The following is a 27,134-nucleotide window of genomic DNA, read 5'->3' as shown; positions in this document are numbered from 1 at the left end:
GCGACTGATAGGAAGTTAAACGGCGTAAAATGGCCGCCGTTTGTTCCTACAAATAAAAAAACTGGATCGAAAATCAGGAACACAGCTTTTCACGGGGCTAACAACCCCCGCAAAATGTATCCGCGCCGAAAAAAACTAAACGGACTTAATACGAGTGAGTGAGAATATCGATTTATATCCAATAAACCGGAGAAATACGCGTTAAACGGGTCGTAAAATACTGACTTCCGCCGTAGAAAACTTCGGCCAGGAAACTCTTCACACGCTATTAATTGAAAATAATAGTATCGAATTTGTTGAAAAATCTAAATATAAATAATTTAGTTCACTCTTTCTATTCGGGAATAGAAAGTAAAGTGAAAAATATTCTTTTTTAAAAGAATCCGACATTTTCTTCGGGATATTAAATTTTGAAATCGAACGATGAAAGTGACACTGCGTTCAGATCACAGTCTACCGACGCTGAAATCGGCCGTAACTCGTCAGGATTTATCTTCGTCGTCGGAAAACGATGAAAAAACCTATAAAAGCGGAGCTACGTTTAAAGGTCGAATCGAGGACAATAAGAAAGTCGGATTGGGAGTTTTTGTTTGGCCGAATGGAGCTCAATATGAAGGAGAATTCATTTGTAATATTCGACACGGACATGGTAAATATGGACCAAGAAACCAATCAGTGCCCAGCTTTTTTGAGTGGCAGTTCTATTTCAAGCAAAGGGGCATTTTTTACCATGAAAAGGGGCACTAGGCTTCCTATTTAAAAATGACAGAACATCTTAAATATGAAGGGCCTAGTTAGGCTAACTGAATAAGTCATTTGAGAACGGATTACTTCTCATTACAAAAAGACCATCACAACTGTACGCAACTCTTGTTAACTGTACGCAAATTTCGGAAAAAAAATTTGACCCAAATTTTTTGACATCAGGACATTTTGAAAGGCACACATTTTTAGCGGGTTCGTATGCTAACCCTGAACTCCCTCGACACAAGCCTGAAAAGGACAGGGCAAGGGCTCGGTCTGGCTACACTGGGGCCCATAGTTGAAGTTTTGGGGTACCTTAATAATTGAATACTAATATTAGCTTAGATTATCCAATATTCCAGTATCTTTGAAAACAGAATTCCGCTGTCAGGTGTCTGGTCGAGTGAAGCCTAGATCTCGGTAGGCCTATTCAGAGGTGATAGCAAAACCCACAGATGACTTCTAATCTGACAGTTTTTGGAATTTTATCTGAACTCTAACGTCAAAGAAACAATGTATTTTGATCATACCCCTTAGAAAGAGTCTGAAATGTTGTAGCCTTATGTAATAGATTTCATTTTTGATCTTGTTGATTTTGTATATTAGTGGTTTTCAATCTTTTAGATCACTTTTAGGAGTAGGCCTACCCAACATAGGCCTACCCCAAATAGGTCTTGAACTAACCCGTAGGCTATAGTCTAACCGTGCCCCTAGAACCCGAGGTAATTAATTGTGGGGAATGATATCTAATTATTGTTCGATTGTCTCAAAAGGTAAACAGATTTGGGCTGATGGAGCCAGTTACGAAGGAAGATTCATCGAAGATTTACGAGATGGAATCGGTGAACATCACTGGTCGAACGGAGAGGTAATCAATAATTCAAGTCTCCTCCCCTCGTCGTTCCTCCTCCCCTCCTCCAGCAGAAGTCCCCTCCCCTTGTGGTTCCTCCCCCTCCTCCAGCAGGTCCCAGTGTAATCTCCACGCGGGGATTTTAAAAGGGCTGCATTCATTGTTAAGTGTATGAAATAGTGGCTGCTGATGGCTTTCGATCCCCTGGGAAACAGAAAATTTAAGCTTTTAATTCAATTTTGGTGGAATCTTCTATTTTTCACATTACATTGTATATTTCAAATCAATTATCAGCATTAATAGAATATTGACATCCGCTCAGGGAGGGTCAGTTATTTTATTTAAGGGGTGGATGTGAAAAGGAAAGGGGTGGCCACCCCTCTAAAACCTGTTGTGGAGAACACTGGCTCAGTCTGGTGTTGGATGCCTCCTGTGCTCCGGTGGGTGCCTCCTGTGCTCGGGTGGGTGCCTCCTATGCTCCTGCTTATAGTTTTGTAGTTACTGATCTGCGAGACATGAATCTATGAATAATTAATCAGACTATAATGAGTCCACTGTGTATATAGACAGATCGTGCAGAATTCCTCACCCTGATGTAGAGCCAGACGCCTATTACTGATAAATTACAATTTCAGTCTCTTAAAGGGGCAAAATCAACCGCGAGTGATTTTGTCATTAATTGTTGGCCATTTCTTGGGGATATTTGAAACTTGTGTACATGGATGGAATTAAAAATCGCCTCATTTTATTAACTAATTCCTTTCAAGCAGAGATTTTGTTTAATATTCAATTCAATAAGGCCTAGGGCCATTTTATTTCATTAGTAAGATTTATGTCGATGATTAAGAAAAGACTCTTCCCCGGCACTCAATACTGAAGTATAGCACGTATTGTGCAGTGTTTATTGTAGGCTATTCGTGACTAGCGTGACTAGTATGACTAGTGTGACTAGTAGCGTGACGTTCATTGATCGTTATAACATTCAAACAGCTAGATTTGTTATTACTCTAAACAAACTGATCACGTACGTCCGCCCGGTTATAAATTCAGCCGGATATAACTTGATTAAGGGTTGACCGACTTATATTTCTATCGCGTGTTCTTTTGGTTTAAAAAAAAATCAAACTTCATTTGAATTTCTAAATCTAGAGTCAAATTTAACGGCAGCTACCTAAAGGTTTTAGATCCAGAGATTAATTCAAAATCATATATAGAACTTTATGATCGGGAAATGATTTTTTCTATTTCTCATTTTCAGGAGTATGCCGGTCAGTTTTTTAGAGACCGTCGCCATGGACGCGGAACATATAAATGGCCGGATGGATCGGCGTTTTCCGGATTGTTTTATATGGATAAAAAGGAAGGTTACGGCATTTTTACTTACCCAGACGGCTCGCAGTTCGAGGTACGTATGGCATTCGTGCAGCCTTAGAAAATTAGAAATCATAGTTATTGTGTTCAGATTAGTCGTTGATACAAGGTTGGATCTTTATGGTGAAATTTGTCCATCTTAATGCAGCATCATGCAGCTTTAACTCTTCAAATTTTTGTTTGATCGATGCGAGTGAAAAAATGTGAAATATCCATGAAAATCATGAAAATATGTTTAAAAAAATGCGAGAAAAGTTTGCGCAAAAATATTCGCAAAATTCGAAATAGTGAAAAATCTGGGAAGAATTTATGGGAAAACAATGTGGAAAACCCTGCGTTATTGAGTGAAACCGACTTCTGACATTTTTGAAGTTTTGATTAAAACTTCATTGTCAGAGAAACCATCACGAACTGAGGGTTTTGCTCATTTACTCTGAGATCATTGTCAACCTACCAGTCACCTGTGAGTTCATCAATGCGAACCCCTGCCATAAGTAACAATTAGGCGGTTAGCGAATTAGAAACCAAGTTTAGATAGACTTAATGATGAAAATTTGCTTACAAATCCACCAAATTAATGGTTTACTTAAGATAAACAGAACCGATTTAGGAGTCTACAGAATTTGGGATATGAAAGTGATGCAGACACTTCCTCGTAATTTTGAATTTTCTCCTCAAAATCTTTAAAATCAATTTTATGAAACTGTTTGCCCTGATATTTTTCGGGACTGTATTTGTAGGGTTTATACCGCGCCGATGAGAGAGAAGGTCCCGGCGTTTTAACCTACACCGACGGCAAACAAGACGTCGGCTTGTGGCATCGCGAGCGTCTGCTGAAAATATGTACGCCGATAGAGGGCGCTTTTACGATGTCCGATCACGCGGAATTCGAGTACAATCCGGCGCACCACGTCGAGTACATCAAACCGGATATAGAGGGCGTTGAACACGAGGAATCGCGAGTAACCGGACGAAGCAGCCGGGTGCGAATCAACGACAACGTGCGACGTTTCGGCGACGTCTGCTCCGACGAAAACGAAAAGAATCTGCGTAAAATTCAATCGACGGGAATCGGCGTTGGAGGAATCTCGCGCGAATCGACTAGCGCTAGTATATTCAGCGAGACGTTGGATCCGCGCAGCGCGGCGATAGATCGGAAAATATTCGATACCGAATATTTCAAACAGAACACGATGAGCAGCGAGGATCTCGCAGCTGACGAGCAACAGCAGCAGCAGCAACAACCGGTTAAAATACTGAACAAAACGCCATCTTGTGTGGAAATTCAGAAACACGTATTAAAACACGACTCATTTTCGGGCGATTGCTCGTTCGATGTAGCGGCGATAATGAGAGGCGACCGGTCGGGGTTTAGCGGCGAGCGCGGTGCGATTGAACTCGCGTCCGAACAGTTGATTCAAGCGTCGATGAACGGTGATTTGACACTTGTGGCGGCCATTTTGAACGAACGTAAAGCGTTTGTTGATGTTGCCGATAAGAACGGGTTCACTTCGTTGATCGCAGCTTCTGTGAGTATTCTAGCAAGTTTAGAGGTCTTTCAGTTGATCTACACCGTAGTGCGGTGTATTAATCAGCGCTGGATTTTAGCTAACACATCGCGACGTATTGATATCATTAGTAATTAGTGTTTATCTTATTCATTCTATATTATTGAAAGATGGCAGCATCTGTTAAACATGTAAGTAACTAAAGATACCGGTACACCGCACTGCGATGTAGACTATAGTGGTATGCCTGTTCTTACTATGCACTGGGGTGGAGTTTTTGAAATATTTTCAAATTATTACCAGCTATCACCAGGTATTGATTAGACGGCACTGAAAGGGTGAAGCAGCTTAGAACTGGGTCCACAACTGTGGAACTGGATCCACAACTGTGGGACTGGGTCCAGAACTGTGAAACTGGGTCCAGAATTGTGAAACTGAGTCCAGAACTGTGGAACTGGGTCCAGAACTGTGGAACTGGGTCCAGAACTGTGGAACTGAGTCCAGAATTGTGAAACTGGGTCCAGTACTGTGGAACTGGGTCCAGAACTGTGGAACTGGGTCCAGAACTGTGGAACTGGGTCCGCAACTGTGGAACTGGGTCCAGAACTGTGGAACTGGGTCCAGAATTGTGAAACTGAGTCCAGAACTGTGGAACATGATTAGAAATGATGTGTGTTTCAGGTGAACTGGTTTAAGGACGTGATCAACTGTTTACTCGATCACGGAGCAGACGTCAATAAAATGACAGATGAAGGCATGTCGTCGTTGGCGACGTGCTGCGTGTTCTTTTATCCGATCGATCGATTCAAACAGAACATCGCCGAGACGACAATAGCAGACAACGCTCCGGAGGTCAAGGGCGAACACACCGACGTCAAGGGCATTATGAAGGAGACGCACGGTGATAAGAAATCGGAACGAAAAAAACGTAAATATTGCTTTTCAAAGAATTCAACGTGAAGTCAAATCCAAGATGGCCGCTTTATTCAAAATCCAAGAATGCCACTTAAATCAAATTCAATGGATTCGTTAATAAAAATCCAAGATGGATGCTTTGATGAAAATTAAACCAAAACCCAAGATGGCCGCTTTATTAGAAATCCAAGACGGTCATTTTAATCAGAATCCAAGATGGCTGCTTTAAACAGAATCCAAGATGGCCACTTAAATCTAAAATTCAAGATGACCGCTAATCAGAATCTAAGATGGTCGCTTAAATAACCTAAGCATGGCTGCTCTAATTTGTGTTTCTAAAACCAGGGATGATTTTATCAGTTGTCTCTATGGTAACCACAATGTCGTTTCGTTTCTATTGTTTCGCGTAGCTGCGAATTTGAAAAAGGCGTCGACGGTCGGCGGAAAAAAACTGAACGTAGAAACGAACAGAAAGAAAACCGAGCAGCCGGTCGCCGCGCCGACGCGGACCCTCGCGAGTTCTGAGGTCATAGATCCTCATCACGGTACCGGCGACAATACCGCGAGGGTAAAACTCAATACGACTCGCGAGCGTTCGACTTCGGACGAGGGTTCGGACGCGGGTCAGGACGTCGACGAATACCGTACGGATTTACTGACTCCGTTCAGCGACTTCGAATCGAACGTCTCCATGCGTAATTACTCGATCACGGTGACCAATCAGCTCGTGGAACGGTGCGCGACGACCTTGAGTCGTAACGAGTCGGTGATGGAACGATGTCAGGTCGGAGATGACGGTACCGCCAGACAGTTAGCCGTCAAAAAATCTGAGTAAGTTTCAATTTAAAAATGGTTTAAGACTAGGTTCCACAGTTCAGGATTCGGTTTCAGAACTATCGAACTGTGGATACACGGGAATTGGGTCCTATAGCCAGTTATAGCTTTGATTTGATACCAGTCCAAGTTTTATAATCAATCCATACAACTTAAGATCAGTCTAAGTTCATTTTTGTTCTATAACCAATCTAACATCATTAAAACCAGTCTAATACAATATTAGTTCCAGACAACCTTGTAGTTCTATAGCTTACCTAACAATTTAAGACCTGTGTTAGGACCATCTTAGTTCTATAGCCGATCTTACAGTCTTAGGTAACATAGCCAAGTCAAGCCAATCTAACAACATAAGATTAGTCTTTCAATTTACGATCCCTATTAGACTTCATACATCACTCAGCAACAGGGCCCGGAATTGTAAAATTAAGTATTAACATAAGCCACCATCTAAGAGTTGAAATGAATAAAGCTTTATTTGGTATTGTTTCTTGTAGGTATACTCTGATGGAAAGTACGATACAGTTATTATTACAGCGTGGAGCTGATCCTAATGCGGCGTCTGTCCCGATGCCTGCTCTGTTTTTCGCGGTTAAAGCTGCAGACGTCGAGATGGTGCGTCTGCTCCTGTTGAAAGGAGCTTCGACAGAATCTACACTCGCTAAAGAGGTATTCACCGGCCACAGTTCGACATGTATACAATTCCACACAGTTCCACGTGGACCCGGTTCCACAATTCAGGACAGTTCAGTTTAGTTAGTGTACTCTGGAATAGTCCCAAACTGTTGGGTCCAGTAGGCCTACTGTGGAACTGGCTCCAGAATTGTTGAACTGGATCCAGAACTGTGGATCTGGATCTAAGATTGTAAAACTGAATCCATTTCTATGGCTCAGGCCCCAGTTCCACAATTCTGGGTTAAGATTAGAAAATTAGCTCAACTTAATGTGACTTACAACCTATGGAATTGGTTCACGATAAACTGGGGCCGGTTCCAAAGTCATGGCTTAGACTTAAGACCAGTCTAAGATCAACTTTGTTCTATAGCCAATCTAACAACTTAAGACCAGTCTTAAAATTTAAGATCACTTTTGGACTTAAGTCACGACTGTGCAACTGGCCCCTGGTTTCTAATCGAACTGTTCGATCTGTTTTACAGAAAGGTGGTTTAGCTGCATTGCACATATCGTGCGCTCTACCGGGTGAAGAAGGAGTTCAGATCACACGTCTGCTGCTCGACGCTTTAGCGAATCCTGACGTCAGATCGGCGGAGGATGAAACATTTCTCAATAAACTACTCGTACGTAACCACGACACTTAGTTATTCATCTATCTATTATAGTGACATGTACATCATATATGAACATAGATAGAAGCTATAGTTTTAGTTCCCAGCCCTAATTTAGACTTATAAGTCACTTTATTCGAAATGATTACGTATTACAATGATTAGATAATGCCACAGTACGTATAAAGGATGGCCAAGTATGTTTCTGCAGAATTGATAGTGACAGACTTCAATTTAAAAGTGAAATAAACTTTTTTATCGCGCGGAGTTAAGAAAGTTGGAGAGAAAAATTTGATGACTAGACATACGTAATTCGTATTAATTGAAACTGTTTGTTAAGGTTTTCAAAAGTTGGGTCGATATCGTTAAATTTATTCCATAAAAGTCACGGCATCATCGGTTTACTTCAACCCAGGGACGTGGGAAGCATTTTTTGATCGCTGCGGCCAGTTGCTGATTTTTGACAGATTCTTATTTGTTGCTGCTGCGAATTGAATTGACATCAATTTCGTCAAAACGTGGTATTCAAAGGAAAAATCATTCAGTTAATTATTGCCGCAGCTATCGCAGTCGCTACAATTCCGACTCCACTGCAACCATTTTATGACTGATCTGTAGGGACCGTATTACTTCAACCAACTGCTGACTCTGGGGTACAGTTTTACGTGTTAAACTCAAATTGTTCCGTCACTCGCTCTTACAGTACGATGAATGGATTAAAGATCAGATCGATGATGTCAGTAGATCGATCTTAGGCGGACGGACGCCTTTACATATCGCTTGCGCGCGGGACGACGATTATGAGGTAAATATTTATGACTCTTTAACCCATTAGCACGCGAGCCTCGCCAGAACTCTTTTGAGCTGCCTGAATAATTTATTTACTAGTGTAATAAATGAATGTTTAGACGAATCTTTGAAGATAAATCAATTACTAGGATGAAAACCAAGAACCTCAGTATCATGGATCATATTTTTACTTCACGCTCTTGAATATCTTACTTTGTAATGAGCGTAAACTTTATTGGATATTCATCGACTACCAAAAGGCATTTGACACAATATGGAGAAACGCACTGATGACATTGAGCCTATTTTAACAGGAATAACCAGCAATATTTCGAGAGTGATACATGATATATATGACAACATAAAATGGAAGGTCTTTTTTAACCCATTACCGTTCAAGCCCTGCCCATATCCACCCTGCCTCTTACTCCTCAAGCTGCCCATATCCACCCTGCCTATTACTCCTCAAGCCCTGCCCATATCCACCCTGCCTATTACTCCTCAAGCTGCCCATATCCACCCTGCCTATTACTCCTCAAGCTGCCCATATCCACCCTGCCTATTACTCCTCAAGCCCTGCCCATATCCACCCTGCCTATTACTCCTCAAGCTGCCCATATCCACCCTGCCTCTTACTCCTCAAGCTGCCCATATCCACCCAGCCTATTACTCCTCAAGCTGCCCGAATCCACCCTGCCTATTACTCCTCGAGCCCTGCCCATATCCACCCTACCTATTACTCCTCGAGCTGCCCGAATCTTTTTACGTCTGCTGTACATAAACAGTTATAGTGGGATTCGAACCCGATAGCTTATGATAAACTAGACACCCGAGTCCTCACAATATCGTACAGAGCACCGTATCTGAGCGCTCACTTCTAATACAAGTAAGTCTGGATGAATTTCGGGTGGGGTGGGGGGGGGGGCAAAGGACACGATTTTGGTGGCCCACCTCATCAAATCTTACATCCATACGAAAGCCTTGACTATTTACTACAGAATAACACAAACTTATAATGCATGAAAATGAACAACAAATGAGCTATTCGCGATGAACTTTGATTTTCCCTTCAATTTTCTGTGGAGTAATAGACACTATATAGTGAAATTCCTGAGCGCCGATGGGTTAACCCTGCTGCCAGACTCATTTAAGTTGCAGCTTTAAGGGTGAAGCCAGACAAACAGAGCTGGCAGCTGTTTTGAAATTGTAATCTTTTGTAGCTTGAAAATGCAGATGATTTTGATCTAACACTTTCTACGTATTCACTACAGAAAGCTTGCCGCGTCGTACATCTATTGTTGGATCACCACGCCGACCCGAATCTACTGTGCAATGGTCACTCGCCGCTCTCGCTAGCCATCACCAGCGGTAACGACCTGGCGATAGACGAACTATTGTTGTACGGCGCGAATCCCAGTTTACGTTTGACTCACGGAATCGGAAGCGCTTTCTGCGTGGCGTCATCGACCGAGTACGAGCACAGACGACCGATCAGCAGTCGTCTAAATCTGGTCGGTAAATCAGGGAAAAGTCTTGGATATATGTTCAGATTGCCGGATCGCGCGTAAAATCAATCAGTTTACGTCTATGTCTTATGTATTTAACTACGTTAGTTGATCGGATTCTTAGCAGATCAAGTCAGGGAAATCAACGCGCATGTCTGGGAATAGTCGGGGGGAAAGCGCGTCAAATAAAAGTGGCCACCATGCTAAGTTTGAAATCCCGATTCGCGATTCGATGACGTATATGATATATGTATATTTCATGGATAAGAATGATTTGTGTTTTTATTTTTACGATAGATTGATAAGTTAGTGAAATCAGGCGCGAACGTTCTGGCTCCGATTCTGATCGGCCCGAAGAGAATTCCAGGAACTGCTGTCGATTACGCGTATTACATGTACAATCTCGTAAGTTGTAATTAATGTCGTTGTAAACAGTTCAGATTATTTCCGGTCTCGATAAATACCATCGAGAAAAACGCACGAATTATTAATCAAACAACTGTCCATCTTTTTTCAAATTAACTCTTAAGATGGGTGAAACGATTCCTTGGAACATAAGAAAATAAACAACAAAAACATTGTTATGGACTTTCGCTCTAGCCAAGTTCATTTTTGCTATTGCTATGACACAATTTCTTCCTTTGGTTGAAAATAACTCGTAATAGAGACTTAGTTTCTCTTCGGAACTTTCAAAATATTCAATACAGTTATTAAATCTTTGCTTTAATGAAATGTTTATGAATTTTGAATACTTAAACGCTAGCAGTTAAAAGTTACTGATGTTTAATTTTGATGATGGATTAAACAAGCACCGTCATGTTAATTTAGGAAAGTCATATTAAGCGTTTCGTTTCTTGTTTGAATTGATATTGTCGGTTTCTCTCAATGGAGTTATGATTGACTTGTTTGTGGTACAAATAAGTGGTTTGTGGCGCCATCTATAGGGTATAACCGGTTAGTGATTTTGTATTGTAGGATCGGCGAATAGCTCATATGCCGTACCACGCCCTCACTCCCGCGGAACGAGACACGTTCAACGATCGCAGACAATTGCTCGCTCACGTCGGCGCCATCTTGAGGGAAAAAGCCGTACTACGAGAGCGCTATAGACTGGAAATGGAAGAACTCGGCGGCATTAGAAGTAAGCTACTCGATCTTGGGAAAAACTCGAAATTTAAGATTGTTCGAAAATCAATTTCGTCCGTATTACATTTTAGGTCGCAGTCCGAGTCCGAGTTTTGTATATACCGGTACCGGAGCAGCGGTGCCCCCTGGTGGCGTCCGTCCACGGTCGACTAATAAAGGGGGCGTTAGTTTCAATGCGGTAACTCATGATAGTCGCGGCGGTCAAACAGCTCTACCAGATTCAACAGCTGATATCAGGTAGGCAGGAGGAACTGATATTGACAGTTTATGGGGTGGAGCTTATAATCCTTAGGGTGGGGCTTATAGTTTATGGGGCGTGGCTTATAGTTTGACAGGGGCGAGCTCATATGTAGATCAAGGGGCTTAGCTTATAGATGTCGGGGCTGAGTTAATAGTTTAACGAGCAGGTAGAACTGTTAATGTTAATTTTTGAATATTCGGCAGTAGAAACTGACGCATTGAATAAGAGATACATTCTATAGTTGAACAAGGTTTGCAGGTGAGGCAGTGGCAGATCCAGAGGGGGGCTTGGGGTTCGAATCGCCCTTTCTCTGATCAAGCGCCCTTTTGTAAATCCACATGATATAGGCTTTTTATCCCCTGTACTACTCTTGATCTAGTGTGCATGAAAATGTACCTAGATTTTCAAAATTTTTCTCGGGGATAAATTCAGACACCTCTGCAAGTGGCTCGTGCCTGTGGCGCTCTCCGGGACACCCATCATTGCGCTAGTAATATGAGGTGCACCCCTTTCTTCCAGTCTGGATCTGTCCCTGTGAGGTACACCGCACATAGGGAGAGGCACATTTAGGTTGGACCAATTCGGTGTATCTTGTTGAGTTCTAACCTCCAGGTGGCAGTGCCGTTAAATCGTGAAATTTAGGTTTGTTTTTTCGGAAACTTTTATATTCATCAGTAACGAGTCAAACATAAAACGGTGTTTGGTGCTTTTTGAACGCGACGCCGCCGTGTTTCTGGCTAAACTTAAACTGGACAACGAACGCCGCCTAGTGGCAAGGTTTGCTATTAGTAGCAGCGACCTCTAGTGATCTGTATAGAAACTACTAGTGGCTCCGTTTAGCTACCTTTGTAGAAACAAGTATTGGCTCCCTTTAGTGATCTGTATAGAAACTACTATATTGTCTAACGGTGGCTCAGTCTATTGTCTATTCAACGTGAATCATGGATATTGCTCTTACTTGTGAACAAGTTAATTGTTTTCTGTCACGTCATTTTTCTCGAGAATTCAATCAGTTTTCATTGTTATATTCCACTGATTCTCTTAAGCCTATAGCAGCATGCATCAATAGATAGCTCTCTAACAATTTCATATGTAATCTATTCGTGTTAGATTCTACTCGTCAAGTTTAACATATCGGCCTAATCGAAATCCAGTCCGATTGTTTTAACCCTTTTAGTGCGTCTACTTCGCAGTGCGGTGTATAAGTCGGTAAAACACTTAGCTAGTACACCGCATCGTGGTGTATTGATGTTATTATTAGTTTTTATCTCTAATGAAAGATGGCGGCGCCTTTCCAAAACGCTTAAGTATTAGTAAATAAAAATACACCGCACTGCGGTGTAGACACACTATAACGGTATACCAGTCATATCAGCGCAAATTGAAATATTAGTACGTCCTAACGATACATCGCACCGCGGTGTAGACGCACTATAGAGGTATACCTTTTATTCAAAACACCGGGGAAAAAATTATCTCCAACACTTTAGGGTACGTATTGATTAGTCAGCGGTTAAAGATGAAAGTAAATATGAATTTGATTGTTTGTGTTATTGTTGTTGTAGGCACCCGATATTGAAGTATTGCTATGAATGCGGAAGGTCTGTCGGAGTGAGATTAGCCGCGTGTACGCGCTGTAAAGAGGTGTATTATTGTAGTAAGGCTTGTAAACTGAAAGCGTGGAATACGAGACATAAAGAGGAATGTATTCGTATCGGAGGTACGTACGTGACAACCGACTTCACAGCAACTGCAGCCCCTTCTGTAGTGAAAGCTCATACTTTTAAATGAAATCTGTCTTAATGTTTTCTAAATGAATGCATGCGATTTTTACATTTTTGAATTCTTCACCTTTTTTTTGCGTTCGGACAAAATGTTCCGGAACCAGTTCCACCCGAGTTCGGGGTAAGATTTATTTGTGACTTTTTGGATCGATGAAAATGAACGAATTTAAGTAAATTCTCACTCCCGAGTCTGGTTTCGTTGAACCGTTTTAAGCTTAAAACCGTTTTCTTGAAACCGGATTCAGAACTGACCGTGGAACTGACGTCTGATCTTGAATTAGGATCGATTTGGATCATAAATTGCCGATACTGAGAGACTATTTAAACTTCTCCCATACAGAGTTTCGACCTCAGCTCAGTCCGGATTTGAGCGCTAAAAACAGTAAACGAGTAAATACCGAATCGGACGGCGGTAAGATGATTATAGACGACACCAGGTGTCGCTAGTGTAGTCGTATAGAATCCACGCTTATCATTCCCGTCGTTCAATAAACGCACACTCATCCCATTACTATAGCAACACTGGTTTTAACTATTGCCACAGTATGTTATTGTTTGAACTTGAAATTCTTGCTTTTTCACTCAAAACCAACACGAGCGTCCGCCGGCATACCCTTTATATGTACCTCCACCGAAGATTCACATAATCTAATTTTATTTAATCCCAAAAGCTGAAACTAATCCATGTATAGGCATATGACATGTCAATTGTATACCATAAAGTTATCCTAGACCCATGGATACAGTGGTTAAAATATGACTTGTATGACTCCTAAAAACATTTTCCCAGCTCCTAGAAATTCCCTTTTCCTCTGCCCTTTATAACATCTCAAATACAGGTTAAAATTTCAATTGTCTGATATGAATTTGACCGTAAACTTAATAAATGAAAACCCTTAGAAAAAACTTCTGCCCGTCCACCTCCCTCTTCCCTGTTTCTACTCCCTACCACCTCCCCTTCCCTGTTTCTACCCCTACCACCTCCCCTTCCCTGTTTCTGGCCCTTCCACCTCCTCTTCCCTGTTTCTACTCCCTACCACCTCCCCTTCCCTGTTTCTACCCCTACCACCTCCCCTTCCCTGTTTCTGGCCCTTCCACCTCCTCTTCCCTGTTTCTACTCCCTACCACCTCCCCTTCCCTGTTTCTACCCCTACCACCTCCCCTTCCCTGTTTCTGGCCCTTCCACCTCCCCTTACCTGTTTCTACTCCCTACCACCTCCCCTTCCCTGTTTCTGCCCCCTTGTTTCCTCTGCCAGCCTTTACTAATGCTAATCAGTGAGTGTGTGTGCTTGCTTATGTAGGTCGCAGTCCAAGTCCAGGAGGCACCCGTGGCAAGCGAGTAGACAGCCCGACGCCAACGACAAATCCTAATAAAAAGCTACCTGCAACTGTTAATAATCTAATGGGTGATCGTCAATCGAATAGAGTCAAGGTGAGAAGAGAGAGAGCAAGAGAGAGAGAGAGAGAGAGAGCGAGAGAGAGAGAGAGCGGGCGGGCGGGTGTGAGATTCCTCGGTCCACTTCTTCAGTTAGGATTTGACTTAATTAGAAACATCGAAAATTAACTAATTAATGTTCTAAATCCAAGTGGAAATGGATCCTGGAAGGCTCAAATTTTACTGGTCAAATAATGATTACTTCTAACGAGTGAAACCCACAGATTTAACCAGTTATTTTCTGATCGTTTCCAAGTATTGACTAAACTTGTCATCATCATCATCATCATCAGAGTCATCATCATCGTCAGAGTCATCATCATCAGTCTTCATCATCAGAGTCATCATCACCAGAGAAACCAAAAAGCGATGATGAAGTTAAGACAAAACTTGGAAACTGTCGGAAAATAAACTGCAAAATCATCAACCGTGGGTTTTGTTCATTAAATCTGAAATACTAAGATATTAATACCAGTCTCTACCAGTTTCTACCAGTCTCTACCAGTCGTGTATAACTCTGTATTTCTTACGTGTAATAATATTGAATCTAACGTATAGTTTTATGGTGATTACTTTAACAAAGTAGCCAGCGATCGTATCGTTATAGTAAGTATGTTAAACTGTTCGTGTGGTTTGAAGGTCGTCACCGTTAAGTATCTGTGTGTCATCTCCTCAATGAGGAACGATTTCTGTGTGGTTTGATTTTGTGTTCCGCCCATCACTAAAACCGACCTATACTTATGTCAATGTGTGCATCGTGTTTTGCAAATGTTATTTGAATTATTGTGATATGAGGAACGGGGTCCAGAACTGTGTAAATGGATCCAGTACTGTGTGACTGGATCCAGTACTGTGTGACTGGATCCAGTACTGTGTGACTGGAACCAGTACTGTGTGACTGGATTCTGAATTGTGGAACTATGTCCAGAATTGTGGAACTGGTTCCCGAACTGAGGAAGTGAATCCTGAACTGCGGAGTTCAGAAGTGTGGAACTGGAATGGTCCTGAGAGTAACTTTCTGTTAGCTCTTGGTGGCACAAATTGTTACCACTGGATATAAACAGCTGATATTTTGTCATTAGGAGGGAGATAGATGTTGGAATTGATAGCAAGTTTCGTCCATCAGCTCTTAAGCCGTTTGGCGGTACTGGGAGGAATTGTGCAAAAATTCAATCAATTTTTCCCCATTCTACTAATCAATGCTTGACCTAGTTTATCGATGGTGACATCACTGGGAAAGCCCTTCAAAAGGGCATCACTTGGAAAGCCCTTTAGAATGGCTTCCCGAGTGATTTCCTTATCAACTCAGTAGCTCAGTGAGATAAGGCGTGATGCTGTTGCGTCCACTATCAGTGCCGAGTGACAAGTGAGTTCGAGTCCTGCTGGCTGCTTACAGCGGGCAACACTTCAAAGGCCGTGGTCCCGTCGTGAGGTTAAAAGAATAATTCAATAGGGTTAGTTTCGGGAAACCAAGATCCAAGTGACGTAAAGCCAAAACAAACAAACAAACAAACAAAACAAAGAAGATAGTATTGATTATTCTACGATCTGCTATTGAGTCACAGAGAAAACCCATTACCATATACATATATATCATCAAAGGTGAACATAGTTACTACACAGAGTAACATAATTTCATCTTTATCAGCTGTTGATTGCTATTGCAATTCGAGAACAAATCGATTTTTGTCTTCAAAAGTAAAATGTATTCCCTACCCACGGTCCTTTATTAGAATTCAATCCTGAAAGTTTGATTTGTTTCGTTATTAATCAATTTTGTTCTGTTGTGTATTTCTGTAGGTGCCGTTTAAAGGTCGAAGTCGCAGCGCCGATCGCAAACGCACCGGCAACAATCTCTACAGCAACATCAATAATAAAACAGGAGGACCTCCATCGGCGCCGAATGAACTCAACACCAACCCAAATATGGACAATTACAGTTTCAATTAGATTAAAAAACTAGTTATGTTAATTAGAAGGTAAACTAATGGAGTGTTATTGTATTTGTAGAAAACAGGGTCGTTTTTAACTTGACGTAAAACTGATGCAGTTTTTTGGTTTATTCATGGAGTTGATGAGGGGAAATACTGACCTCTTGTCCCATTCTATTTGTAAATGCTCTTACGGTTAGTTGTGGTGAGGATTTTAAGCTGTTATATGTAATATTAAAGTCAGTTGCCATCATTGGGCCGATATGGTATCATAACAAATTCGGCATTATGATAGAAAAATTATATTTTCATCGAATTTAAGTCAGATTTGATAAATTTGTTCTCTGAAATGTGTTGGGCCCAAGAAGGACGGGCTTTAACTGTAGTTTATTGGAAGGACTTCGAAGGTTCTACGTAATTTTATCAAATCATGTTAAAGAAATTCGTCAAAAATAATATTTTTAAGATTTTGTAATTACTATATGTATTTTGTGTGAGATTAATTTGTTTTGTAAATATGTTTTCGTGGATCGAGTTCCACAGTTTGTTGTGAGTTTATTGCAATGTTTAGTGAAGTCAGAGTCACTTCGTGACCGTTAATTTGAACCTTTTATTGTTTAATTATTGTAAATGAACTAATTGCTACTCCATAGTGTCTAATTGAACTGTGATGCTGGGTTCAGAACTGGGTCTAGAACACTGTGGAACTGTATCCATAACTGTGGAACTGGATCCACAACTGTGGAACTGCATCCAGAATCTTGGAACTGAATCCATAACTGTGGAACTGGATCCAGAATCTTGGAACTGAATCCATAACTGTGGAACTGGATCCAGAATCTTGGAACTGGATCCACAACTGTGGAACTGGATCCAGAATCTTGGAACTGAATCCATAACTGTGGAACTGGATCCACTGGATCTGCGGTGAACTGAATCCAGAAATGTGGAACTGAATCCATAATTGTGGAAATGGATCCATTAATCTGTGGAACTGTTCTGTATAACTAAATTGTGATCAATGATAGATAACGTATCTTGGAATTCTTTGATTATCATGGGCCCGTGTTCTGGTAGGTTTCGGGCATGAGCCCACAGAAACAGGATCCACATGTTTATAAATTGTTAATAGATAATCTTTTAATCAATAAATGTAGCAACTTTCTGTGATAGAAATTAATGAATGATTTAAGAAATTTTCCCCGCGAAAAGAGACGAAAAGAGATTAATTGTGCTTGGCCTGCGTTCGTGGCAGTCTTAACTGAGATTTTTCCGTCCAAGAATTCACAATAAGTCATGTTTTTTTCCTAATATTTAAACTGCTGTAGTAATTGCTAGTATTATTAAGCTTTACGTGGATTTACTGACGATTTGTCCATGTATTTCTTTTCGTATTTTTCGAATTATGAATATTGTGAGCGTGTCGTTGAACGAATAATAAAAGCTATATTTTCGTAAAGAATGAATTTTCGTGATTTTTTTGCCTTTTAATCGAGGCGTGAGGATTTTGCTGTCACATATTTATACTTGACGTCACGTTATACTGGTGCTGTTGGACTCAAGTGCGGCATTCGACACGGCGGACCATGTTATCCTTCTCTACCACATGAGGGACATCTTAGTCCTTAATAGTACAGAGCTTGAATGGTTAAGATTGTATCTCAGTAATCATGCTTAACGCGATGGCAGCAGATCAACTTCTAAAATGCTTAGTAGTGGGCTTCCCCAGGGTTCAGTCTTGGGCCTGTTGGCTTCCAATTACTCACTTTCAAAAGTTTTACGGGGAAATGACGTCACAACGCCTTGCGCGTATAGTGAAGCGCAAGCGGCTACCAGGGGATAAACGACGGCCATTTGGTGGCTGATATGACGTAGGAACAATAAATGTGACGTTTGTCGCATGTCTAGTTTATTTCTCGTCCACATAACAGGACTCACCAATATAAATACACGTGTTCAATGATGCGTAAATCACAAGCTGCTTAATATATAAAGGACAATTCATGCTTGAAAGGTTGTACACAGAAATCCAGATTATAGTATTACAGTGTTCACTATTATAGTATTCACACAGCTCTCCCAGAAAATCCTTACCGCTTTTGGTTCAATTTCCTGGAAATAAATGATGAAGTCTTGATGCATATTGATTTCTAGAAAATTTACTGCATGTTAGTTTTCAGGCAATGAAATCATGAAGAATGGTGCAACGCCTTTATGTTTGATCTGCCTTGTCTCGTAAAGATGTGCCCTTTACTTTTGGGATTCACAGAGAAAGGCCGCCCTTTCTTGTTTTTTTTTCAGAATTGCTGGACGACTGAATGTACATTTTTTTCGTTTGAAATTATCGGTTTCGTATTGTAAAAATGTGCCATTCTCTACTTGTGGGATTCATAGATGACCAAATGTTCCCTTTTTACAATGGGGAAGAAAAAAATGAAAAAGGGCACGAGATTTTCGCGACGGAAGCACGTGCCTATACGGTGCTACCGTCTGCCGCGCCTGAAAATCTAAGCTTTGTGCAGAAACTATTAGACCCTGTACCCAAGATGTGGAAGTCTCCGTTTAGATCGATACATGGACTCTCCCTCAATATGGACACACCTGCCTGGTCTATAAAAGGTGTCCGATTGTGATTGATCGTGTAATCGAAAATATGACCAAACCTATCGATTGATGGAATTGATGTGATTGGTTTTGTGTGCAGCAGTGGGCCTGCTATATAATTATACGGTTTCAGATGTTACTCTCAACATCATATCGAAAACTCGCTATCCGACCCGAAGCCGAATTTCACAATCTCTAGATTATAATTATCACAGTTCGAATTCGGCGGAAGATCGAATTTCTTTGGAAATTGAAAGGGTGGCACCGTGAAGAGTCATTGGTCAGGGTTTAGGCCTATATATTGAAGTACCAACTCTGGCCGAAACGACTTCCAGAACAAAACGCACGATGGTTGCGGATGCTAGTTACTCAGTTACTCAACTTTAGCAGACTAAAGTCAAGTATCGCAAGAACTTTGCTTTTTTACTGCTGCTTCACTGAAGCTGAACTGAAACAATTGGAGAAACACGGTGTTGTACGCGTATCACTTAAAAGAATCAGTTTGACTTTCGAATTCAACGGAATTCTAATCGGCTAAAATGGCGGCAGCTTTACCAACGGGATCCATGCTCGCCAACGCGAACTTTTCGTTAGGAAACATCACGGGTGGTGGCGCTTTCGGCGGTGGCGGTTTCGGTAATATTTTTGCCGGCTTCGTCGACCCGGCTGCTTTTTTCGAATCGCTCGGGTACGGATTCCCGTGGCCGTACTTGTACATCGGCGACTATCCGACCGGGTTTTTTGGTGACGCCCTGGAAGGTCTGGTTGAACGTCATATCGCTGGCGATCATCATTCCGATCGGAATTCTGGGCAACTCGCTCACGTTTTTCATAATGACCTGTTCCCAGATGAAACGACACGCCTACAGCGTGTATCTCGCAGTTCTTGCCGTCACCGATCTGCTGAACGTGCTGATCAGACTTATTTTCTATCTAAACCTGCTCGGTGTATGGCTCGGTTACGGTTATATCGTTCGACCGTTCGTCGGGCCTTGGTCGTGCGCGGCGACGTCCTACGTGTATTACCTAGTAACGGCGCTCAGCAACTGGATGATTATCGTCGTGTCGGTCGACCGATTGGTGGCGCTAGTGTTCCCGTTGGCGTATCTACGGCTAGGCTCGAAATCGACGGCGAAGAAAATCATCGCCAGTATGTTTACCTTTACGATAATCATCTGGGCTTATCAGCTGATACCGGGCGTCGCTAATCATTACATAGCAGGTGCGTGTTTGGTGAAGTTAGCGACCGACTTCGCGAACGTGATCTTCACGACGATCGCTTTGAGTCACGGGTCGTTTTTAGTGATCGCGATCGTTAACGCGATCGTGATAAAGACGTTGCGCAAAAACTCGGCGTTCGGCAGCAACGACAAAAAGGCGCAGGCGACGAACCGCGTTACGAAATTATTTCTGGCGATTTCGATAACTTTTATGATTTGCGCGACACCTGGCGCCGTGTTGAGTACTGTTTACACGATTCGACCCGATTTGAAGATTGTAGGAGTGATTGCGGAGGTTATGCTGCTCGTCTGGGACGCCTCATATTCCATTAACTTCATTCTGTACGTGTTTACATCACCGGAAGTGCGAGAAATCGTCCTTAAGATGTTTTGCTGTTCCGGCGGCGGCGACAAATAAGTTATAGACATATTAGACTGCGCTTTAGCCTCCCGGATTATCACGTGTCCCGGACTCTGTTTAGCCCCCGGTGAGTCGATTATCTCAGATATTGCGTGCCCCGCCTGACGCCGATATATCAAACAAAAATGATACCCTTGTTTCTCCTAATCGGGCGGTTCACTCATGTAAAATTTGTGAAGTTGATATGATATGATATGATTCATTTAATTAGTCAATTCTTTTCTATAACTGCCGGGTCTTTTAATTTTACCTCGATCGCCGATTTTGAAAATAATTTATGTACATATGGTAGACGGGCGGCCGGCCGAGTCAACTTTTTAGCTCAGCCGAAGTGAGAAACAAGGTATAGATTTTCTTAGCCCTACGCATTATATCACTCCAATTGGACTGTGATAACGATCCCATCGACTGGTCCGGAGAATTTTGTGATAATTTATTGGTTCTCCCACGAGATTCGAGGCACGCGTGCAATTTTCTATGTATGAGTTTTGATAGTTCGGTTATTGATGTATCCTTTATATTCTATAGAATAATTTTCTCACGAATTTCTGTTTCTTATTTCAATATATAAATGTGTTTTAGGTTTGGGTCTTGTACGTAGTTTTTCACGAGGTTGAAATTCTCAACAATTTTCAAATCAAGTTTTCTTGCTGTCACATTTTGTAGACATAACTACGCGATGGGAATAAAGCACATAGACAATTGTAAATTATATTTCCCTTGTTGTTAGATAATGGATGTTTCAGTTCGGAGAAGGTAGTGCGTGGGGGCTTGACGGTGACCTTGAACTTGAACCAGAACAGAAAAACATATGAAAATGATATATCAACTCCGTTTTATGATAAAACAGCAACAGAAAATGATTGATAACAAAAGTCAAAACCAATTTTTCATGACAGCCATCAACACAATTTACATGTGAATCAGTTAAATCTGAATGTGAATGTGATATATCACTGTTTTTTTCTCGAAATCTTATCAATCCGAAAATCGAAAATGCACACATGCATCACAGGTATAAAGCGGCGCTGTTTCATCGTTCAGTCATACGCAAACATGGCGGCGTTTGTTATCGGAATTATCAACTGCGCGTTGTTCCTCGGAACTTCTGTAGCGGTTCCCAACAACGATGTTGATATAAAACAGCCGATTATGGTAAGAATATTAGTTACTATGTTCGTATGCAGTTTAGGTCTTTCGCAGCCTACTTGTCGAAAATTTCCTTTGAAAAGTAACGATGAAACGTTAGGTATATAATTATTTCAATTGCAAGGACGCGGCGCCTTCCAGGCCGCAACTACCATTTATCTTATTAAATCAATTAGATCACAATATCCGTGATAAAACGATATGAATAAAATCCCACAATAAATTAATTAATGATAAAATGTTTATTTAAAAAAATATGAGAAATATTTGCTTTTGGCAAGTCATTTTTGACTGAAGAAATGTGGTAGGAACCACCCGAAATATTTCTCCTATGTTTTTAGAATAAACATTTTATCATTAATTATTTTATTGTGGGATTTTATTAACATGTATCTTAATAAATGCGACCCCACTTTTTTGAATGAGATGTTTTCTCCTAACTCATTAACCGTACGACATAGATTAGAAGAGATCTAGAATTCAGTAGCCTTCAACAAGACACTCCTGTATCATCGCAAAGATGATGATAACCCTGACACGTTTTTGAATAAATAATCTGCATTTTCAGAGTGAAGTAGAATTCGAGGCTTACAAACGTGAGTTAAACGCTCGCTTTTACCTCGAAGATAAATAATTTTTGACATCAAACTTGTTTAAACCGTTTATATATTTCTTACAGAACAGCATCCCACGGAGTTTTCAGGTCTTTACCAAGGAGATATTGACATCAGCAATTTTGGATCCGTATGCATTTGATAATCTATATTATTGATATCTATTCCACGATGAACTCTGGTTTCCTAGGCTCGAACCCAGTACTTATTATTGATACCTACCCAAGTGTGATTACCCTAGGTCCGAACCTAATGCTTATTCCCGCTGATTCTGCATTGTCTTGGATATATGTTGTCCAAGAATCGAATCAGTTTTTACTGATACCGAATCCGAGTGGTCCTGAGATAATCGTTTCATGAATGATTGGCAAATGTTTGTTAAACCGAGATGTACGAGGAATATTCATTACGACATTATCGCCATCTATTAGAATTTCGCTGAACTACCAAATTTCTTGAAACGTCAATGGCAAAGATTTGCATTGAACTGTATTTTACATACGCCATCTATCGGAAATATAGTTATCAATATTTTTATGGTCAGACCAACCCAGATCCCAAGTTCGAAGCCTGTTATAAAACGAAATAGTATATTAGATAGTAACAGTAATTTAGTAAAGCCATGGGTTGAAATGCGAGCGTTCAACGCATCTTAGTTTTTTTTAACACAGTTTAGGAATTTACAACAAGGAGCGAGGAAATGGCCGAACAACACAGTTTACTTTGAAACAGAATTTTTCGGTATGTAATTTACGTAATTAAGTGAAACTAAAACTACGAGTGTCGTGAAACTGCGGGAATCTCATACATTATCACTGCTGAGTCCAAGCAGGTTGAGTCCTGTTGGTTGCATACAGTGCAATTGTATAGGCCTAATCACTGAGGCAAATTTCATGGCAGAACTATAAATGGAAAAACCCGGGTTAAAACAAAATAGAATTTAGCTTAGCATGAGGCTGCACATGAGGCTGCGCACTCGCGGTTAGTGTTGCATGTTCCTTAACATGTCAATCTCGTTCGAATCCCTGCTGGGGGAATGTAATCCCTTCGAGAGGTATCAAATATGGAAGTCTTGGGAAACTATGATCCAAACTATATAAAGCAAGATAAACAAATGACGTAAATCAAAAACATCTATGGAAGTTCTGGGCATCTTTTAGTGGTTGTGCAGGTCATATCATCTTTTGTTCTCGTTGAAGATCTCTCGGAAAGAGTTGAAATCTATAAAACCATGGATGAACTGACAGATGCTACAAGCGGCTGTATAAAGTTTAAAATCAAATCTAGCAATACGAAAAACTTCCTCAGTATCGGACCACATACACGGTACGTTTAGTCCAACACGTCTTAACCTTTTTTAGAGGAATAAAGCGTCTAGCAGAAAATTGGGTCAGTTGGTCAGTCACCTGTGAGGTGATCACATCCAAATCTATCGCATTTCATCGTAACGCCCCAGTGGACGAAGCAGGGGAATTTTAAGCGTACCATAAAAATCCATTACCGCGAAAATTTGGGTCGAACCCCAAAACAGTTAAATTTTTGTTTAATATCATTACATATCAAAATGCATTGAATACAGCATTTGAACAGCAGCGGTGGCAGCTGCTCGAGAGAGAAAGAGAGTCCGAAACGTCGCGTATATGCTCGAAAGAGACAGAGTTTAATTTGTTTGTGTTTTGTTTGGTGTTTTTTGTAGTTGTTTCTCGTCGGTTGGAATGGTCGGTGGCAGACAGTTAGTAGGATTGAGTTTTGCGTGTGTGAAACAACGTTATACGATAATGCACGAATTGTTACACGCGCTTGGATTCATTCACGAACAATCGCGTCCTGATAGGGAACAGTTCGTTAAAGTATTCTGGGAAAACGTAAAACCAGGTCAGTTTCATAATTCCCTTTCCTTTTTTACAATAGCAATAGTATAGAAAATCAGCAACAATTCATTTAGTACAGATAAGAGGAAGTCAATACAAAAAAGTGACACCGAAAGTCAATCGCAGCCAAAGGATCCGAACCCAGGACCTTCTATTATATTAATATCCTGCTTGCTTGTGACTAGACCTCTGGACCCAGATCCACTGTCGTGAGTTAGAGTTAGTTTTTTTCAATGAGTTAACTCGGAGTTGTATCTGAACTCAGAATTGTGGAACTGGACCCTGAACTGTTATGATTGGCAAAGTTCATAATTTTGTTAAAAAACAACTATGAATACCCTATGTTGGCCGATTCCCTTACTCTGGATTCGAATCCGGCCGACCTCCAAGTTCCCAACAGGGTACGCTAGAAAACTAGTTAGTAAATTATCTTGTCTACTCATAAATCAGTTTCACTGAGCACTGAACTAGTTTGTAAGTTTGTCTGGTCAGTGTGATGACTCGCTAAATACCACCCACTATCCTTGTGTATGGGATATCCCCGCCCTTATTGTGTTTGTGCAATCCTCTCCCTAATTCTCCATTGATGTCTGGGGTTGGTGTGGGCTCTCAGCTCTTTTTATCCGATATTAACATTCGCCCATTTCTCTAACCCATTCACTTAAAACGTTCGCCAATTCAATTTTACTCTGATATCTCATCTCTTCTCTAACTGCTCTTCCTTTTCTTTTCTATCTGTTAACTTTTTAGTGACGTGTACAGGTCCTTGACCACACATGGCTCGATGCTCACGGATTGTGACGCAGTCATACGGCGCCACAACATTTCACCGACCCATGTATGGAGTGCTTACGTACCTTCACACGTCACCATTCATAACATCCGTACTTTGGCCTCACCAGAGCTCACGGCCGAGCCATATGTGGGTTGCCCTACAATGACGCGTAGATATGTATTTCAAAATAACGATCTATAGTTTATATGTAATATAAGCATCCACGCAGATAGTCTGACAACAACGGCCACGAACTCCAGCTTGCGTAATTGTTACTCGTTTGCTGTAGCTTAACCGCTAAAAACTGAATGCCCAAAAATATATTCCCTGAAAGCCCAATACTATCACCCTCCTTTTAAAAGGACCCATGTATAGAAGAATATATGGATTTCTTGTAGAGGAGAGACACAATTTCGAGATAGTGCAAGCTGATACTCTGGGCACTCCGTACACGTATGGCTCATTGATGCACTACGGTGTATTCGCATTCAGGTAAAGTTCAACTGCGCATCAAAAAAGTTAAATCTATGATTTTGAATAATGCGAATTGTGGTGATTTAATTACTGTTTTTCAGTAAGAATCGTATATCGACAATCGTTCCTCGACAGAAAGATGTCGAAATCGGTCGTAACAAACTACATCCGATAGATGTCGAGCGAATCAAACGCTTGTACGGTTGTATGCCGAAATGTCAATAAAATCCTGGAAAATGACGAATTATAATTTTTTTCGGTTAGTTTCCTTTTTAAAGCTGAGATTGCCTTCATTTTTCTATTGGTCAGACATCAGGAAAAAAAGGCATACGCTGAAATTTTCCCCCACAATTTTGAAAAATCAGAGGCATCTACATCGACTCATTTTTCTAAAACAGGAATGGTTATGGTAATACGTGCCTTTTGGGCAATTTCCTCCACAAAATAAACACATTTTTGGAACTCGAAAAGTCCACGTCTTTCTTTATTAATGTGACGTCGGACCTGTCGCGCATATGGGGAAGTCACTGTTGAGGCTTTTTCGTTGTCCCTTTCTCCCTCGACTGGGATTCGAGCCCAATTATCGCCATCAAATTCGAACCCGTCTGTCGAGGGAGGATCTTTGCTTTATCGCCCGTTCAAATGCCGGCCTGGTGAAGCAGGTAACTGACAATGAGAATTCACAGTAAAACAAACTCAATTTTCTATGACTGATAGTTTATTCATTTATTTATTCAGAAGAAGAACTATAATTTGTTCATCACAATTATTCAATCAGACATATATAATATATGCACCATTCAAGATACATATTCAGTTAGTTTCGAGATGAACGAATGAATCCACGACCGATGAAGAAGGTTCAATCTAACCGAAGTTCTTGATTCGAACTGAAATGAGAATCGGTGAATTATGTTCATTATTCAGGCACGGATACATAATATACAAACAATTGTTAATGGAAGGCATATTTTCATTTAAAGAGGATACCGGAAAAATATAACTGGACTACTGTAAATATCTTGGGTTTAAACAACATCATATTGCGCCTGGTATAATGCAATTTGAAATCGAAATTCATCTACACTCATCACATCAATGAAAAGTACACAGCGGGACACCAAGACGAATTTACAATTATAAAACTTTTGCAGCGACTATGTCGCCATCTATACACTAATGCAGTCACTATTCTCGACAATGAACGATTTGCATATGTTAAGTTTTTCGGAAAAGATTTTCAACTAAGCGAGTTTGGACGAGGCGAGACAACGATACTTGAACGACATAACTACTATTTCAAGAAAAGTAACATATGAAGCAAGACTTTCTCCACGGTTCGCTGAGTCAAATGACGCCAGATTCAAGCATCAAGGAACTAGTTATCAAGCAGTAGAGATTATGCTTGGGCACCATGAGTAACGTTAACATACGTCATATTGGACGTCAAGTGGCCGTCAATTTCTAGTGGTTTTTAACTTCAATCAACCGCTTGCGCTTGACGGCCAGTATGACGCGCTTTGGCGTTGCGTGCATTAGGCCCTTACAACATTTATAATATGTATAATTAAAGAGTTCAAAATGTCAGAACTATAGGATCGACTCGTTAGTACTTACGTGCAATATTCAATAGATCTCTAGCAATGAAAGCTGCTTCCGCTGCTTTA

The 27,134-nt window shown here is 41.0% G+C and overlaps 3 protein-coding genes across 5 annotated transcripts; all 3 read left to right on the top strand.

Annotated features, from left to right (window-relative positions):
• The first annotated feature begins 29 nt into the window (after window positions 1–29).
• Window positions 30–17,768, top strand: LOC141910785 (ankyrin repeat and MYND domain-containing protein 1-like). Of its 3 annotated transcripts, XM_074801580.1 has the most exons (17): window positions 30–649; window positions 1,518–1,612; window positions 2,853–2,999; window positions 3,706–4,494; window positions 5,155–5,401; window positions 5,799–6,219; window positions 6,720–6,891; window positions 7,380–7,520; window positions 8,212–8,313; window positions 9,569–9,808; window positions 10,100–10,207; window positions 10,778–10,943; window positions 11,020–11,185; window positions 12,755–12,909; window positions 13,314–13,385; window positions 14,275–14,405; window positions 16,209–17,768. In XM_074801580.1, exons 1-17 carry the CDS (start codon window positions 424–426, stop codon window positions 16,356–16,358), a joined length of 3,528 nt encoding a protein of 1,175 aa, XP_074657681.1. In that variant the 5' UTR covers window positions 30–423; the 3' UTR covers window positions 16,359–17,768. The 3 variants fall into 3 exon arrangements, with proteins under 3 accessions (XP_074657681.1, XP_074657682.1, XP_074657684.1); XM_074801581.1 differs by lacking the exon at window positions 13,314–13,385; XM_074801583.1 differs by lacking the exon at window positions 14,275–14,405 and having other exon boundaries at window positions 16,209–16,348.
• Window positions 17,769–19,482: 1,714 nt separating this feature from the next.
• Window positions 19,483–20,581, top strand: LOC141910633 (uncharacterized). Its single transcript, XM_074801327.1, has 2 exons — window positions 19,483–19,707; window positions 19,793–20,581. Exons 1-2 carry the CDS (start codon window positions 19,483–19,485, stop codon window positions 20,579–20,581), a joined length of 1,014 nt encoding a protein of 337 aa, XP_074657428.1.
• A 1,059-nt stretch (window positions 20,582–21,640) lies between these two features.
• On the top strand, window positions 21,641–25,701 carry LOC141910632 (low choriolytic enzyme-like). The gene is made up of 8 exons (XM_074801326.1): window positions 21,641–21,739; window positions 22,302–22,329; window positions 22,413–22,477; window positions 23,019–23,088; window positions 23,547–23,673; window positions 24,044–24,222; window positions 25,392–25,485; window positions 25,569–25,701. Exons 1-8 carry the CDS (start codon window positions 21,641–21,643, stop codon window positions 25,690–25,692), a joined length of 786 nt encoding a protein of 261 aa, XP_074657427.1. The 3' UTR covers window positions 25,693–25,701.
• Window positions 25,702–27,134: the final 1,433 nt, after the last annotated feature.

This window comes from Tubulanus polymorphus, chromosome 9 (genome assembly GCF_964204645.1).
Source record: "Tubulanus polymorphus chromosome 9, tnTubPoly1.2, whole genome shotgun sequence".
NCBI lineage: Eukaryota > Metazoa > Nemertea > Palaeonemertea > Tubulaniformes > Tubulanidae > Tubulanus > Tubulanus polymorphus.
The sequence above is the reverse complement of the archived record's forward strand: the minus strand, read 5'-3'. Positions and strand labels throughout refer to the sequence as shown.

Bases quoted from the DNA above. Each gene is read 5' to 3' on its own strand.
- LOC141910785 (XM_074801580.1), top strand. From the start codon at position 424: ATGAAAGTGACACTGCGTTCAGATCACAGTCTACCGACGCTGAAATCG. The intron at 4,495-5,154 runs GTGAGTATTCTA...TGTGTGTTTCAG, and splicing joins CTTCGTTGATCGCAGCTTCT to GTGAACTGGTTTAAGGACGT. The intron at 6,220-6,719 runs GTAAGTTTCAAT...TGTTTCTTGTAG, and splicing joins TTAGCCGTCAAAAAATCTGA to GTATACTCTGATGGAAAGTA.
- LOC141910633 (XM_074801327.1), top strand. From the start codon at position 19,483: ATGGCGGCAGCTTTACCAACGGGATCCATGCTCGCCAACGCGAACTTT. The intron at 19,708-19,792 runs GTTGAACGTCAT...ACCTGTTCCCAG, and splicing joins GTGACGCCCTGGAAGGTCTG to ATGAAACGACACGCCTACAG.
- LOC141910632 (XM_074801326.1), top strand. From the start codon at position 21,641: ATGGCGGCGTTTGTTATCGGAATTATCAACTGCGCGTTGTTCCTCGGA. The intron at 23,089-23,546 runs GTATGTAATTTA...TTCTCGTTGAAG, and splicing joins CTTTGAAACAGAATTTTTCG to ATCTCTCGGAAAGAGTTGAA. The intron at 24,223-25,391 runs GTCAGTTTCATA...GATTTCTTGTAG, and splicing joins CTGGGAAAACGTAAAACCAG to AGGAGAGACACAATTTCGAG.